We start from the raw sequence: 17,513 nt of genomic DNA, 5'->3' as shown, positions 1-17,513 counted from the left end.
ATTTTGGATTAACTGAAGACTACTTAAAAAGTTTTTTGGATGCCCAGATAATAAAGAATTACAGTAATCCAGTCTATACATGATAAAACAAAACAGTTGTTTAACTTGACTCACTGAGATTTTACCACACTCACTGAATTTACTCACAATATTTTGCTCTGTATATGTACAATTTTACTTTGAACAATTTATGGTAATATGAACTGATCAGTTATGTGACAGTTTTTACAAAGTTTTGAGATGTTCTAAAAAAATAAAGCTTTTGGTTGGAATTTATTTTTATACTTAATCCTGACCCCCTCATCTGTCACTAATCGGTGTATTGTGTCTCCTACACTATTTTTACATTTTCATTCTACCAGTTGTTCAATTTTCTTCCACTCTTACTTGCTTTTCATTTGTGTGTGTTTATCAAACAAACACATTACACATTTACATGGTAACTAAAACATGAATGTTTTTTATTGGCAGATCAGATGAGAAATTACGGAGCCCGCCGGGGGTCAGTGGGAGAAAAAAAAAAACAGCCACTGGAAATCCGTGAGCACGGATTACTAAACTGTGCTCTCAGTTTAGCAATCCGTGCGCACGGATTTCGGGCGGCTGCTTTTCTTTTTTCACCACTGACCCCCGGCGGGCTCCGTAAGAAATAATCAGGAAGTGTTGAAGGCCATTTGAATGTCTACTTTGATTTTGTTGAAGAGGCACTAAACTAAAAAGACTAACACATCACAAAGTAAATGTGTCTCATGTTTCTGTCTCCCTCTGGTGTTTGTCCTCTGTTTTCATTCTCATCTTTTCCTCAGCTCTGTCTTCTCCTGATACACTCTCACATCAGTCTGTTTCCACTCTCCACTCTTCCCTGCTCTATTTTACCTGTCCTTCATCACCACTTCCTCATCCATTGTTTGATTCGCCCTGGTTGTTTTCCTGGGTCACCAGTTAGTTTATTTATTTATTTATTTATTTATTTATTTATTTATTTATTTATTTATTTATTTATTTATTGTTTAGCCGCCACACTGGCCTTTTAAAATCTATTTCTTCATTCGATTCCTCGAGTCTGCCTGCATCATTGGGTCTGATCTTGCCATATTCTTGTGAAAATGAAGTATGTATTTAATAACTGTCGAATGATTTTTACAGACGCGTATTTTAAATAAAACAACTAAAATAACTATTATTACAGATATTTTCTCTTTGTCAAAACTGTCCAACAATTTTGCGGTCATATATGTGCAGGTATCTTCTTAAATGTTCCTGAAGAATCTCATAAGTCTAAAACTTTTTTCATTCCAGAGTGAAAAACTGTGAAGTAGATTTTGACAGCTCCGAGGTCAGTTTGACTAACATTTCCTTTTTGAACTCATCCTGAGTATTTGTCCTCAGCGCTCACAGTGAGGTGTTTCACCATCTCAATGTCTTACTTTTTTGTAGGATGAAGCAGAGCTTTACTTCACTGAACCCCAGCAGCTTTTGAATTTGATGACGGAGTTGACAGACCAGAACCTATCCTTGATTCTTAACTCTGCAAGGGTGAAGGAAGAGTTGAGGAAGCTCCGACAGTCCATAACAACAACCAAGAGGGAGATGTATGCTTTCTGCACCTTTTACACTGGGTCCATCTTGACATTTTCTTGGGTCCGTTTCTATTATTTGAATTTAATTCCTACTTTCCTCTTCATCACATCAAAAACTGGCTTCTGTCTGAAGTGAAGAAGAAGAAGAAGAAGACCAGATCTTTCCGATGATAAATGAGATGAAGCAAAATATTGTCAGAGGGAAGGAGAGAGGCTTGGAGCTTCAACAGATGGTTCAACTTCACGAAACACTGAGCACAAACAGTCAAGTAAGGAACTAATTACATTGTCTTTGAGTGCATTTTACTCAAAGCTGAAAGATAATTGGAATTATTTTAAACACTAAAGGATCATGTTCCATAGAAACAGATGTTACAGTTGTTGAAACTGATGGGACCTCTGCAAACTCCTCATCCATCAATGTTCTTTCAATCAGTGGATCTTTGATTTTTGAAATATTTATAAACTGATAATTTGGAGATAGTCATACTTTTTCCCTGCTATGCCCTTCACGTCATCCCAGGGTCTAAGCCGCCAAAGCTAGAACACCAAACTTTTCTATCCTGGGCCATTTTGTCTAGTTAGATCCAAGTACAGTCTATCTTTTTATCATCTGCCGAGGCTTTGTTGCTAAGTGTTTTTTGGACAGCCTCTGAGGCAGTGGTGGCTGGTGGATTTTTCTCCAGGGGGGGCTACAACTCCAAAATAGACATATCTCCAAAAGCAATCAAACTTGTACTAAGTCGTTTCACGTCAGTGTATTTATTAAACAAATGAAAACAATATAACAGCATTACAATGTCATGTAGTGTTTTTGTTTTTAGTACATAAATTCTGCCCTTCTGTAACAGAACCAAATCTCTTCATGACTCTGGTTAAAGTCAGGGATGTTTTAACCAGATTCTTCTCTATAGAGCATGGTCAGTGCAGTGAGATGTGATGTTGTACCTGAGGAAAGTCTGGATTCTCTTCAGTGTTGAGAAACTCCTCTCAGATTCAGCTGTGGTGTCCCAGTGTGTCCCACTGGGGACACACTGGGCCACTGGTCCCACACATGATGTCCCAGTGGCTTTCAAAGCCCAAAACACATTACGGCAAAGGCTGGTTCACCCCAAAGATCCAGTGCCCCAGCACAAACAGAGCAATGTTGTATATGCTGTTAAGTGCCAGGAGGACTGCGACCAGTTATACATCGGGGAAACAAAGCAGCCACTGTTCAAAAGAATGTCCCAACACAGACGAGCTACATCTAATGGCCAGAACTCTGCAGTTTTCACTCATTTACAGGCCAGCGGTCACTCTTTCAGAGATGAGGATGTTCTCATTCTTGATAGAGAGGAACGTTGGTTTGAGAGAGGAGTAAAAGAAGTCATTTTTGTGAAGAAAGACCATCCATCTTTAAACAGAGTTGGAGGCCTCCGTTTTCACTTGTCCCCCTCCTACAGTGCTGCTATTGCCAGTATCACTCCACCTCCTGTTAACAATAGGTATTAATTAGGTGTCAACGATAGCCATGTGATGTGAGTATCAGTCACATGGAGGCAGGGCTTAAAAGCCTGAATTTTGCCTGAAACTCTCAGACTGAAGAAGTCTCTTGGAGGGGAGACGAAACGTTTCATTAGAGAAGAACCCGTCCAGAAGACCTATACAATTTTTTTCTTTTTGATTTTTTACCTGGATTACTGAGATGCATCAGGACATTCATGAGTAAAATGAAAGTTTATCCGTTAATAACTATAAAAATGTATCTTACACATCTAAACCATATATAGATATTTCTACTATACATTTTATTTTGTTATTTCGTTTTATATTTTTTCTGTTCCAAAAAATAGTGGTGGGGAGGTGCCGCCCTTGCGCCCTCTAGTGACCAGCCGCCACTGCTCTGAGGGCCTGCCTGGTGATTTTGGTTGGCAGTAGAGAATGCCTTACCCAACACCATCTTTTCTTCCCATAAATTGATGTTACTAATGTTGTCTGGCCAGTGAATGTAGAGAATCTTTCTGAGACAGATGTTGTTGAGTCTATTTGAAATTTATTTGTGAAGCATAGTGGGGACAGCATCATCCTTGAGTTTCAGATGCTACATTTATCTGGAAGGACTTAAGATGTATAAAACAAATTATTAGAAGCTGGCATGTTTGTCTTGCAGAATGCAATGTTAGAAGCTCTCAATGAGAAGGTGGGAGAGGTGCATTGCAGCTGTGTGGATGACAGAAAAACCAACTTCAACACCCTGGAGAAAGTGGCCAACATTAAGAACCTCCTAATCTCTCTGCTCGAGAGCCTGGTGAGCATCCCTGAAGAAAAACTGCAGAAGATTAAGAAGATCAAGGACAGTGAAAAGAGAAGCAGGTATCTCTTATCAACTTTGTTCTGATTACTTTCCTTCAATCAAATTTTGATAAGGTAGCTAACCCTGGCTCTAATGAAGGTAATTACTAGTGCTGTCAATTGATTACAAAATTTGATTAAGTTAATGACACTCTAGGGCTGTAAATAGTCACAAAGTTTATTTTTTAAGCTTGCAATGTAAATATGCACGCTTTCAAAAAATGTTGAAATTGTTTTATTTTCTGAAACGTAACATGTCTGAAGATTCTTTGTTTTCCCGGTTTTCATATTCAGAAAGGTTTAAAAGAAGTAATTTTGTTTCAAAACATTAATGTCTCATTAAGTGTCATTTATGTGCTCAAAACGTGGGAACAGTATAGTAAACAGGTCTTATGAGTTACTGTTTGACTCTTATGTCTGTCTAAAATCAAAAAATATATCAATATACAGCCACAGGAAACAAACTATTTTTTCTGCACTTCAAATTAACATAGCCAAGTGCACTTGTGTAACATACACTATATTGCCAAAAGTATTGGCTCACCTGCCTTGGCTCACATATGAGCTTCAGTGACATCCCATTCCTAATACATAGGGTTCAATATGACGCTGGTCCACCCTTTGCAGAACAGCTTCAGCTCTTTTGGGAAGGCTGTCAACAAGGTTGAGGTGTGTTTATGGGGATTTTTGACCATTCTTCCAGAAGTGCATAAGTGAGATCACATACTGATGTTGGACAAGAAGGCCTGGCTCTCAGTCTCCACTCCAATTCATCTTAAAGGTGTTCTATCAGGTTGAGGTCAGAACTCTGTGCAGGTCAGTCAAATTCATCCACACCAGACTCTGCCATCCATGTCTTTATAGACCTTGCTTTGTGCACTGCTGCACAGTCATTTGGATGGGTGACCAAATGCTTTTAGCAATATAGTGTACTACAGTCACATTTAACCTGATCTTCCATCAACCAGTTGCTTAGACAGACTAGCTTGTTAACGTTTTCTGATGACAGAGCTGATCTCTTTTTTTTGTACAATGTAGCTTGTTAGAGAAGTAACCCTTTCACAAGACTCTGCCAAAGTAGGTGTTGCTAAATAGTTATTATCCCTGTCCCTGTGCTCATCACTACAATAGTGGGCATGTGTCTGTGCTTACACAGGGCTCTGCCTTGTACTGCTCTAAAGTATTGTCTGTGGATAATCCTTCATCATCAGACTCTGTTTGGAGGACCAATCCTGCTATAACTAACTGGAAATAAATAAATGGCTTGACAAAATAAATAATGTGGCAAATACTGCATCTAAAAAAAGAACAACCAATTATTTGATTATAGAGTGCAACATAAAATAATATTTATATATTTATCTAATTTTAATAATAATTTAACATTATCACAATTGTTTAATTTTTTTCCAATTTTGTTATTATTGTTTTTAAGTTTTTCAATTACTATATTTATTTCATACATTTTTGATTTATTATAGATTTTTTTTCTCATTCTGTATTTTTTTATTTATTGTCACCTTTCTTAACAGGCATTGATTCATTTTCATCTCTAATATTTCCACTTTGCATTTTCTCCCCTCCTGTTTTCTCATTTGTCTATTTATTGACAGATCTTTTTTCCCTCATATTGTATTTTCCTTTTCCTCCTGACTCTGTGTGACACGTAAAATGAGAAAGGGGGTGGAGTGGAGGGGAGAGGAAGGGAGTGGGGCTGGTGGGCATGTATTCAGAGTCAGCATCTCTCTTCCATGTGTGCTGAGATTGACTATCAGTCCTGCTTTCTGCTGCCTGACCCCTGTTAGCTTCCACCAGCTAATGTAGCTAACGTAATGGACCAGAGTTTGGTAAGATTTTTACGTGTTTTTTTAATAAACATGCATGTATATTCACAACATTACTTGGTCTGGAAAAAAGACTAATTTGTAGTTTACCAGGTCTGTCCATCCATCCGTCCATTTACTTCTGCTTATCTGGGATCGGGTCACGGGGGCAGCAGCCTAAGCAGAACAACCCAGACTTCCCTCTCCCCAGCCACTTAGACCAGCTCGTCTGGGGGGAATCCCAAGGCGTTTTCAGGCCAGCTGAGAAACGTAGTACCACCAGTGTGTCCTGGGTCTTCCTCTGGGTCTCCTCCCAGTGGGACGTGCCCGGTACACCTCACCAGGGAGGCGCCTACGAGGCATCCTAACCAGATGCCCAAGCTACCTCAATTGGCTCCTCTCGACGTGAAGGAGCAGCGGCTCTCCTCTGAGCCCCTCCTGGATGACCGAGCTTCTCACCCTTTCTCTAAGTGAGAACCCAGACACCCTGAGGAGGAAACTAATTTTGGCCGCTTGTATCCACAATCTTGTTCTTTTGGTCACTGCCCAAAGCTTGTGACCATAGATGAGGGTAGGAACGTAGATCGACCAGTAAACCAAGAGCTTCGCCTTTTGGCTCAACTCTCGCTTCACCACGACAGACCGGTACAGCCCCCGCATCACTGCAGATGCAGCAACAACCCTCCTATCGATCTCCTGCTCCGTTCTTCCCTCATTCATGAACAAGAATCCAAGATACTTCAACTCCTTGACTTGGGGCAGGACCTCCTCCCCGACCACGAGGCGGCACGCTACCCTTTTCTGGCTCAAAACCATGGTCTTGGATTTGGAGGCACTGATTCTTATCCCAGCCGCTTCACACTTGGCTGCGAACCGCTCCAGTGAGAGCTGGAGATCACAATCTGATGAAGCCAATAAGACCACATCATCTGCAAAGAGCAGAGATGTGATCTTAAGGTCACCATAATGGATCCCCTCAACACCTTGGCTGTGCCTAGAAATTCTGTCCATAAAGGTTATGAACAAAATCAGTGACAAAGGGCAACCTTGGCGGAGTCCACCTCTCACCGGAAACAAGTCCAACTTACTACCGGCAATGCGGACCAAACTCTGGCACCAGTCGTACAGGGATCTAACAGCCTGTATCAAAGGGCCTGGTACCCCATACTCCAGGAGTACCCACCACAGGACTCCCAGAGGCACACGGTCAAACACCTTCTCCAAGTCCACAAAACATATATAGATTGGTTGGGCGAACTCCCATGGTCCGTTGTTCCACGACCAGGACAAAAACCACACTGCTCTTCCTGAATAAGAGATTCAACTATCTGACAGACCCTCCTCTCCAGGACCTCCGAATAGGCCTTACCAGGGAGGCTTAGAAGTGTGATCCCCCTACAGTTGGAACACAGTCTGCAGTCCCCCTTTTTAAATGGGGGACCACCACCCCAGTCTACCAATCCAGGGGAACTGCCCCCCGATGTCCACACGATATTGTAGAGTCGCGTCAACCAATGCAACCCCACAACATCCAGAGCCTTAAGGAACTCTGGGCAAATCCCATCCACCCCCAGTGCCCTGCCACCGAGGAGCTTTTTAACCACTTTAAAGACCTTGGCACCAGAGATTGGAGAGTCTGACCCAGGGTCCTCAGGCTCTGCTTCCACATGGGAAGACGTGCCAGTGAGATTGAGGAGGTCTTCGAAGTATTCCGCCCATCGATCCACAACATCCCAAGTTGAGGTCAGCAGCGCACCATCACCACCATAAACAGTGCTGGTGGTGACCCCCACCCCCACCCCGAGATGCCAGATGGTGGACCAGAATCACCTCTAAGCCATACGTCTTTTTCCATGGCCTCTCCAACCTCCTCCCACGACCGAGTTTTTGCCTCAGGAACCACCTGAGCTGCGATCTGCTTGGACTGCCGATACCTACCAGCAGCCTCTCATAGGCCAAAAAGACCCGATAGGACTCCTTCTTCAGCCTGACAGCATCCCTGACCACCAGTGTCCACCAGCGGGTTCGAGGGTTGCCGCCATGACAGGCACCGACAACCCTGCGGCCACAGCTCAGGTAAGCCGCATCGACAATGGAGGCATGGAACATGGCCCACTCGGAATCAAAGTTGCCATGTCCCCTGGAACATGTTCAAAGTTCTCCTGGAGGTGTGAGTTGAAGCTCAGTCTGACAGGAGACTCTGCCTGATGTTCCCAGCAGACCCTCACTATACGTTTGGTCTGCCAGGTCTGACCGGAATCCTCCCCCACCATCAGAGCCAACTCACCACCAGGTAGTGGTCAGTTGACAGCTCCACCCCTCTCTTCACCCGAGTGTCCAAGACATGCAGCCACAGATCAGATGAACAACAACAAAGTCTATCATCAAACTGCTGCCTAGTGTGTCCTGGTGCCAAGAGCACATATTGACACACACGTGCCCCACCTCTAAGCCCGGATCCAGAGTCAGGCCCTGACGGCCTGTGTCCGGGCGAGGGAACACTCAATTCAAATGGCAATCATCATTAGGGTTCTTCGGGCTGCACTCTGTCTGATCCCTCACCTAGGATCTGTTTGTCTTGAGTGACCCTAATGGGGGTATAAAGCCCTTGATAACATAGCTCCTAGGATCATTGGGACATTCAAACCTCTCCACCACGATAAGGTGGCAGCCCAAGGAGAGGTAGTTTACCATGTAAACTACAAATTAGCCCACAGAAGTAGGATTATAACTGACAAATCTAAAACTTGGAAATACAAGTACTGCAGAAAGTAAACCAGGACCTGTGGGGTGCCAGTCACACAGTAATATGCATCAGATGTGGTTAACACTTAAAAAGTCAGAGTTTTCTTTGGACTTGAATGCATCACATGGAGCTCGGGTCTCATCAGCTGTTCCGCTCAGTAAGAGAATTTGCTGAATGACAAAACAGGGGTGGGTAAAATAATCGATTCAGCAATGCACTGCAATTCGGGTTTTTTAATTTTTTTAATTTTTTTGGCAATTCAAATCAATTCAGACAATGGTCTGACTGCAGCTGCTGTTGGCTCAAAACCTAAGGCATACAGACACTAAGCAACTTTATCTATTGTTTGTTTAAAATATTTATATTTTGAAATAAAAATATCAAGAAGTGATTTCTAATGTTTAATTGTTATTATGTTAAATTGTAATAAACTTAACTTTTATTTTTTCATATTTGAAATTTGGCAGCTTAGCCAAAAAGATTACAAATCGCAAGACAAACAGTCTTTTAGAAGCTAAAGAGAAAAATGGACCCTTTTAAAGTAATCTGAATCTAGAACATCCTTAAGTGTTGGTACTAGTATCTGCTAAAATCAAATCTACCACAGACTGACTGTAAGATGAAAAGGAAAAAAATTGTATAGGTCCTCTGGATGGGTTCTTCTTTAATGAAACGTTTCGTCTCTCTTCCAAGAGACTTCTTCAGTCTGAGAGTTGGTGCCAACTCTCTCATTAAAGAAGAACCCGTCCAGAGGACCTACACAATTTTTTTCCTTTTGATTTTTTACCTGGATTACTGAGATGCATCGAGACTGAAAGATGATTTACAAAATCAGTGTATGTAGTCAAATGCTGTGTAAGTTAGGTGATAGTAAAGGCACATGCATTGATGATGGTGAAGCACAAAGTGTGTGACTTACTTTCATTCGGTGTATTAGTGGCACATGTACCTGGTCTGAAACACAGAAAAAAACTTGCACTGACTGCTTTGATAGATGGGCTCCTGTCTTGATCATCTGTTCCTGGAGGGGAAGAACAAAAACAATCTCACAATACTGTATGTTAAATCCTGACTGAAACTCTTCATATAGATTATTTCTATCCAGATGTTCACATAGTTGATTTGCAACTATTTTCTTAAGAATTTTTGAGATGAATGGGAGATATTGGTCTATAGTTGGCCAGAACTCCTGTATCAAGATCAGGTTTCTTAAGTAAAGGTTTAATTACAGCAACCTTAAAGCTCTGCGGCACATAACCATTCATTAAAGATATGTTAAGTACATCTAAAATATGGATATTCATTAAGGGAAATGCTTCTTTGAACAGTCTGGTTGGGACAGTGTTGTATAAAGTACCACAAAGTGATACTTGAGTAAAAGTACAAGCTCTGCGGCACATAACCATTCATTAAAGATATGTTAAGTACATCTAAAATATGGATATTCATTAAGGGAAATGCCTCTTTGAACAGTCTGGTTGGGACAGGACCTAGCAAATTGATGGTTTGGATGAAGCTATTATTTTTGATAATTCAGCCAGCTCAAAAGGACAAAAACTGTCCAAACATAAATTAGGTTCTACTGTATAGTGACACTTCTAACCCTTATAGCCCTGTGATGGACTTGCAACCTGTCAGGGTGTACCCTACCCCTCACATAGTGACTGCTGGATATAGGCACCAGTGACCCCCGTGACCCTGAATGGAAGAAGTGGGGATGGATGGATGGATGGATGGATGGATGGATGGATGGATGGATGGATGGATGACACTTATAAATCTGTCTAATCTGACAGAGAATCAGAGGCAGTAGCAGGAAGGTTGGCAGGAATTTTATCTTTAATTGATTTTTTTCGATAAAGAATCTAATGAAGTCATCACTACGTAGAGTTATAGGGATACATGGCTCAACAGAGAGGACTTTTCATTAGTCTAGCTACAGTACTGAACAGAAACCTGGGATTGTTTTTATTATTTTCTATTAAAGATGAATAATATACAGTTCTAGCTTTATGAAGGGCTTTCTTATACATACGTTAGCAGGCTTTCTCTCCAAGTTAAATACATTCATTCCATGTTAGTATAATGCCATTTTCTTTTTAGTTTTTTAAATGCCTGTTTTAAAGAACATAACTCTGAATGAATTAAACCAAGGAGTCAGCTTCCTCTGACTGATTACTTTCTTTTTTTTAGAGGAACAATTTCAAGAAGAGGTTTGCATTAAAGTTGTAATATTATCAACAAGATCAGCTAAGTTGCGCTCTGTTGTATTACTCTGTAAGACAGAGGAAAATAACAATAGAAGAGATTCTTGAACTTTGGTTATAGCATTCTCTGATAAACATTTACTATAATGAAATGTTTTCTCAATGGCTATGTAGTCAGCTAATGTAAGCTCAAACATTATTATGGGTGGCTGTGGCAGAGTGGTTTGGGGAGTCGTATTGTAACCAGTGAGTTGCCATCCCCCATTCTATCCATTTCAGTTATTGAGTCCTTGGGCAAGATACTTCACCCTCCTTGCCTGCAGGTGGTGGTCAGAGGGTCCAATGGCTCGGTGCATGGCAGCCCTGCCTCTTTCAGTGGGCAGCTGTGGGTGTATTGTAGCTTACTACCACCAGTGTGTGAATGGATGAGTGATTGAAGCGCTTTGCAGTCTGAAAGGACTTGATAAGGCGCAGTATAAGTTCAAGTCATCTACCATTAAAAAATGGTCAGAGAGAACAGGATTGTGAGGATGTATTAATAAGTTCTTACTCTCTATAGTACCATATGTCAGAACCTGATAAAAAGTCTAATGAAGAGAATGAGTAGATTTGTGGACATTTTGAGTAAAATCAGTTGACGTGAAGAAATTTATTGGTCCTTTACTTACTGATTCTAAAAGCACAACACCATTTTGTAGTTTTCCTAGGTAATTACGAGTTTCTATAAACTATTGAATGATTATGTCCTGATGCATCTCAGTAATCCAGGTAAAAAAATCAAAAAGAAAAAAAATTGTATAGGTCTTCTGGATGGGTTCTTCTTTAATGAAACGTTTCGTCTCTTCTCCAAGAGACTTCTTCAGTCTGAGAGTTTCAGGCAAAATTCAGGCTTTTATGCCCTGCCTCCANATAAAAGTAATGACTTTCTACTTCTGGCCTTTTTAAAAAATGTAGTGAGTAGAAAGTACAGATAATTGTGTGAAAATGTAAGAAGTAGAAGTAAAAAGTAGGCTGAAAAATAATTACTCAAGTAAAGTACAGATACCCAAATATTCTACTTAAGTACAGTAAAGAAGTATTTGTACTTAGTTACTTTACAACTCTGGGTTGGGATAGGATCTAGCAGACGTTGATGGTTTGGATGAAGCTACTATTTTAGATAATTCAGAGAGCTCAACAGGGCAAAAACTGTCCAGACATGAATCAGGTTCTAGTGACACTAAAACTGCCTCATCTGACAGAGAATCAGAGACAGTAGCAGGAAGTTTGGCATGAATTTTATTCCTTATTAAAATTATTTTATTTATAAAGAATCTCATGAAGTCATCACTACTTAGAGTTATAGAGATACATGGCTGGGCAAACTGATCAAATGTATAACTTTTATCAGACATTAAAAAATTTCATAGTTTTGCATAAGTTGTCTAAAACTAGTGTAACAGGACCTTAAGCAAGGTTGGTGCCATCAACTCACTCACTCACTCTTTGGTAAGCTTGCAACAACCTGTTCAGTAACATGTACAACGACAGTCTCATGTATCATCACCATGCCTCATAATTGCTTCAAAATAAAACAGAATGATGTGGAGTGAAAGGAGAAAATGAGAGCAAAAGCTCAAGACGATATTGTGGATAAAAGATGAAAGGTCACGTCACCAGTTTGACAGGATTATTCAGCCTTTTTTTCCCAGCGGCCGCATGTACAAAGACTTGCGTGGATTTCTTACTGAAACATGGTGTATGGTAAAATCAAGAAAACATTTTATGTACAAATAAATCCAGATGTATCAAATCATGTGTATGATGTAATCCAACCACATTTCTTTTGTACATCACAATCAATATGGAATTGTGAGCACAACAGATACCTCCTCTGAGACGTCTCCATTTATCTATCCCTTCTGTTCAGAGGGGGGAGTTGTTCTAACTTAGAAAGGTCATTTTTAAATGTGTATGTTTTTCTCCAAACATAAAGCTGGTCAAATAAGAAGACCAGGAATTATATTATTATTATTTCAACCTACCAATTAAGTTAGCTTCTGTTTTATGGGGTAACCTAATGTTACTATTTATCACCAATTTTTTAGGATTGATCAATTCATCACAGCTCGGTTTAAAATAGTCTTAATACACAGACAAAACAACATTAACAGTAAAAATGTATTTAGTTTACTATGAAATTACCTTTACACAATGGGATGGGTATCGTTAAGGTTTTATCAATACTACTACTCTTATCGATATTGCTTATCGATCCGGAATTTTAACGGTTCTCTTATCAGTACTTTTCTATTGGAATAAAACCAGTGTTTTCCCCTAGGGAATTGGTGATGGAGGGGGTTACACACAAAAAAATAAGTAAAATAAAAAACTAGTACATGTGACTCTGTGTGGGTGTTGGTGACAGAATATGAACCATATTATAATAGTTTATTATCTATAACTCACATTTGTGGTCTGCTCTGATCACTGAAGGTCTGACAGGTGAACAAAAACAATATTAAACACCTAATAAACATTCTCAAATAGGGTTGCCAACTGTCTCATATTAGCTGGGATATTCTGTACTTTCATCCAAATTTAAGTGTCTCGTTCAGGATGATTTTTTTCAGAGGGGCTGAGTTGGCAACACTATTCTCAAGTCAATATAGACTGTAGCAAGTAAAACAGTAACTTGATCTAAAATAACTTAATAATACACAAAAATGTCACATCGTTAGTGCTGTGAATTATTTGTGTGATTTTCTATATTTATCAACAAGCAAAGTTTTCCACATATCACATTTCAAAATTCCACATATCAGTGGAATTAGGCTGCTTACAGCCCAGAAAACTCCTTGGCAGAGGACAACCAAATGTTAACTCAAATAATTGGAACCGTTTAACCTGGTAAACTACAGCTTATTCTTTTCCAGACCAAGTAATGTTGTGAATATACATGCATGTTTCTAAAACAAACTCATGAAAAATATTACCAAAGTCATGTTAGATGCATTAGCTGGTGGAAGCTAGCAGGGGTCAGGTAGCAGAAAGCAGGACTGATAGTTGATTTCAGCTTAAATAGAAGAGAGAAGTTGACTCTGAATCCTTTCCATCTTTTTCTTTGGTGGCTCTGGCTCAATTTCATCAATGGGGCCCTAGAGTGTAGGTTCTATGGACATCATCTCTCAACTATTTTCACACATCTCACCTTTCTGCCTGGGGCAGGCATCCAAGGTCATTAAATCTTGCATTCAAAGTGATTTCTACCTTTAACCAATCCAAGGGCTCATTTCGCTAAAGTCCAATTTATAAATTCAGGATATCAGCTGTAAGCTGAGCTTGAACAAGCCTTTAACTTGTAAACAACTGTAATCTATTACTCTAACATCAAGCCATGCTTAATCAGTGTGGTTCATTCAAGCCAGCTGTAAATGGTTTAGGATTAATGCATGTTCACAGTTTGCTTACTAGACCTATCAGGTGGATCACAGATTTCCTGATCAGGCATGCGCAGTAAGACACGTAAGCCTCACTTCTTCCCAGCCGTGTCATGGTTAATTACGGATCATATGAAGAGATAAAGCGAAACACCGCTGCTGTTATATAGCAGAGGTGAAATTACAGTGGACAACTGAATGCTTAAATAATTTCAAAAGTACAAGCTTTTTGTGCCACCGTATGTATTTCCAAGTTATCTGAAAATGAAAAAAAAAACGATCAATTTGCCTTAAACAGGTCATTGGAAATTCACTAAAAGGACTGGAGGAGAGCAGCTGGGAAGGAGGGAAGGGAGACACGTTGCAAGCGGGAGTGGGGGTATCTTTTACACAACGCTTTTACTGATGAATATTTATTCACCCTTTTTTAATTTAGACCCACACACCAAAGTGGGATATCGTAAGTTCACACAAGTCCAGCTGGTCTGAATAAGGCATTCTTTTCTCCTGCAGAAGATTTAAGTCAAAGTCAAGCCTGGTTATAGCTGATGCAACTTCATAAAACTATTTCCTTGCTTGCAGTAATAAACAAACAAGTAAATAAAAAAAACTAACCTAACCAAATGCTCAAATCTTAACACAGTCTCATCCAGATTCCAAAGTGAACTGTTAAACTAGTTAAGTTTATGTAAACTCACTGCGTATAAACAAATAAACAAGCTCCTGTCCAACAGATTGTATTTTTGTTTATACCTAAGATTAAAATCTCATTTAATCTTTATTCACCTTAGATTTGCTATATCTGATCAAAGGCTACGTTCACTTTGCAGGCAAATGTGACCCATATCTGATTATTTTATGATAAATTTAATTTTTTCAAATCCGACCCAGTATGTGGTCCTGAATTGGATTCATATCTGATGTTTTCAAAGCGACTGCAGTGTGAACGCTCACGTCACATTCCAGCTGACTTTTTCATCAGTGAGGAGGGGGTGAAGGATCGATAAGACACTAACCTCAAGTCACACTGTCTAAATCTGTAGCTCCATGTGTTTACAGCTCCAAAACAGTTGCTTCGTCTTTTTACTTTTAATTTACCATTTCCTGGATAGTGAAAGAAAGTCGATATTAGTACGCATTCGTTACCAGGATGTGTGCGAAATCATGAGAGAATGTGCGACATAATCTGAGTGTGAGAGTAACTATACAGAAACCAGAGCACTCTGCTTATAACCTGTTTAATGCACCCAGGAATCAGCCTGAACAAGGAAGTGGCAAGAGCATATAACATCCAGATTCAGGGCATGACTCCGCCTTTTAATTACATCATTGGTTGGGAGGAGGTCCCTATAATTTTGATCAGAGACATGCCCACAAACAAGTACAAAGCTATCCTAATGATTCTAAAAGTACACATATGTGTTATATGGTGCCAGGCGTGTAGCTATTAAGAATAGAATCATCCAGTTAATTATAAGTCACAATTTTCAGTCATTACACTTCAATCATAAAACAAAATAGACTGTGTAGTGTGATTTCAATCAGTGCACTAAATAAAACCCCAAAAATTCCTTCAATAGTATGATTTTTTTGTTCCTCATTTGATTTTGCAGGCAGCGTGAAGAAAAGCAAAGAGACCAGGAAGAAAAACAGAAAGAACGGATGAGGAGGTACCAGGAGAGAACCTTGGCCGTCTCAAAGAAAGTAGTATGTTACTGATCCTATTCTGTGAAGTTAACTTTACCTCTAATTTCTGAATTTATTTTCAGTCAGTTTTTGCTTCTTTATATGAAAACCTTCTTGGCTCCAGTGTTTGCAGCTATTAGGGGTGACACTGGATAAAACATTAAAATATATTACAACACAGAGTGGGTTCAAACTTAAACTATTTTCAACTTTCTTTCAGAATGGGAGAAAACTCATGCCCAGATGTTTGCCTGTTTCTCAGAGTTGAAGTCACTGATGACAACATCCCTGCTGAAGATGACTCAAACAACTCTTTGATTCTTATGACATGGAGTAAAAAAGGAAGGAGATAAATTATTCCTATGTGTAAAATAAACTTGAAATTTACATAAAAAATTATGAGGACTTGAGCTTACATTTGAAAAAATACAGTATTGCTTGAGTGCATACTTCTGCCAAGACCCTTGGTTTTGCAAACGAGTGTGCAGCTGCTTAGCTGTGATTAGTGGACCAAAGTTCTGCCAGATGTTGATTGGCTGTCAAAATATGGCATCTCAGTAAAACTATGGCAGATGTTGCCAGATCACCACCAGAATTTAATGAGAATTTCGTTTCATGAAAATCTGTCCACAACTTTTTGAGTAATCTTGTGCAAAGATAAACAAACCATTGCTACTGAAAACATAACCTCTACAGCAGGGCTGGACTGGGACCAAAAATGGCCCTGGCAATTTTTGGTCATGGCGGCCCACCATCATTATTTATATGATACTGTATACGAAGGGACCCGGCATACCAGAGGATGTATTTGCCTGTTGTGTTGTTTCACAAATTAAAGTGCAGCAGCCTACAAGGAAGTGTAACTGTGGAATCAGCTGTGGTCTGAGTCCTTTTGTAATAACTAATTAATTATTAGTAAATTACAGCTACTATTCAGGAGTTTACTCCTGGCATAGACGTCTTTCTGAGGAGATCAGACCTGCTGGATTCACCCAGAGCCCTATAGAGAGAGCTGCGACACTCTTTGAACCAGCGGACACGCGGTCACGTGGTTCAGCTCCCAATAGTTCCAAACAGAGCAGCGCAGTTAGTCTGTCTGAGCGGACAGAGCACTGAAAACTACTATATTTTAACTTTCCCCGCAACTTTCAGGAATTATTGATCCATAATGAACTGATGACTGGTTACTTCACTGACTATACATTTTATCAAAGCATTTTTAGAAGCTGCAGGGACATTTTTACTGTTTTAATGAAGGAAACGAGACTGTATCTTATAATACATACTGTACAAACTACAGATCATATTTACTGATAAAAAATAAGCATCTACAATACTTTGATCAATATAAGCATGTCTACACTGGTTTATAATAACATTATTTATGTTAAAATGGAATAACAATATCCATTTTAAAGCTTTCTGGTGTTATCATGTTAGCATAAATGCTATGTTTAACAGGCAGATAAGAGCTCTGCTCCAACTTACCTTCAGATCTACAGCTTACAAAAAATAACGTTTACATCCTTAAGATCTACAGCCTACAACAAATTAATGTTTACATGATTTATTGTTCCACTCATGTAGCAGACGTCATTCTGTTATCTCCACCTGCTTTCAGACAGAATGGGCCTCATGCAAGAACCGTTCGTACGCACAGATTTGTTCTTAAATTGTGCGTACGAGTGATTTAGGAGAATTTGTGGCATTCACCAATG

The 17,513-nt window shown here is 39.7% G+C and overlaps 1 protein-coding gene across 1 annotated transcript; it reads left to right on the top strand.

Moving 5' to 3' along the window:
* Positions 1-1,299: 1,299 nt before the first annotated feature.
* LOC106534455 (coiled-coil domain-containing protein 37) lies at positions 1,300-16,194 on the top strand (the record flags this gene model as incomplete). Its single annotated transcript, XM_014031098.1, is given in 6 exon segments — positions 1,300-1,336; positions 1,438-1,592; positions 1,714-1,849; positions 3,733-3,935; positions 15,723-15,816; positions 16,016-16,194. Coding segments are annotated over 6 exon segments (673 nt in total), but the record flags the coding sequence as incomplete, so codon positions are not given.
* Between the last annotated feature and the right edge of the window lie 1,319 nt (positions 16,195-17,513).

This window comes from Austrofundulus limnaeus, unplaced genomic scaffold, assembly GCF_001266775.1.
Source record: "Austrofundulus limnaeus strain Quisiro unplaced genomic scaffold, Austrofundulus_limnaeus-1.0 Scaffold1176, whole genome shotgun sequence".
In the NCBI taxonomy this organism is placed as follows: domain Eukaryota; kingdom Metazoa; phylum Chordata; class Actinopteri; order Cyprinodontiformes; family Rivulidae; genus Austrofundulus; species Austrofundulus limnaeus.
Note: the sequence above shows the minus strand (reverse complement) of the source record. Positions and strands in the feature narration are given on the sequence as shown.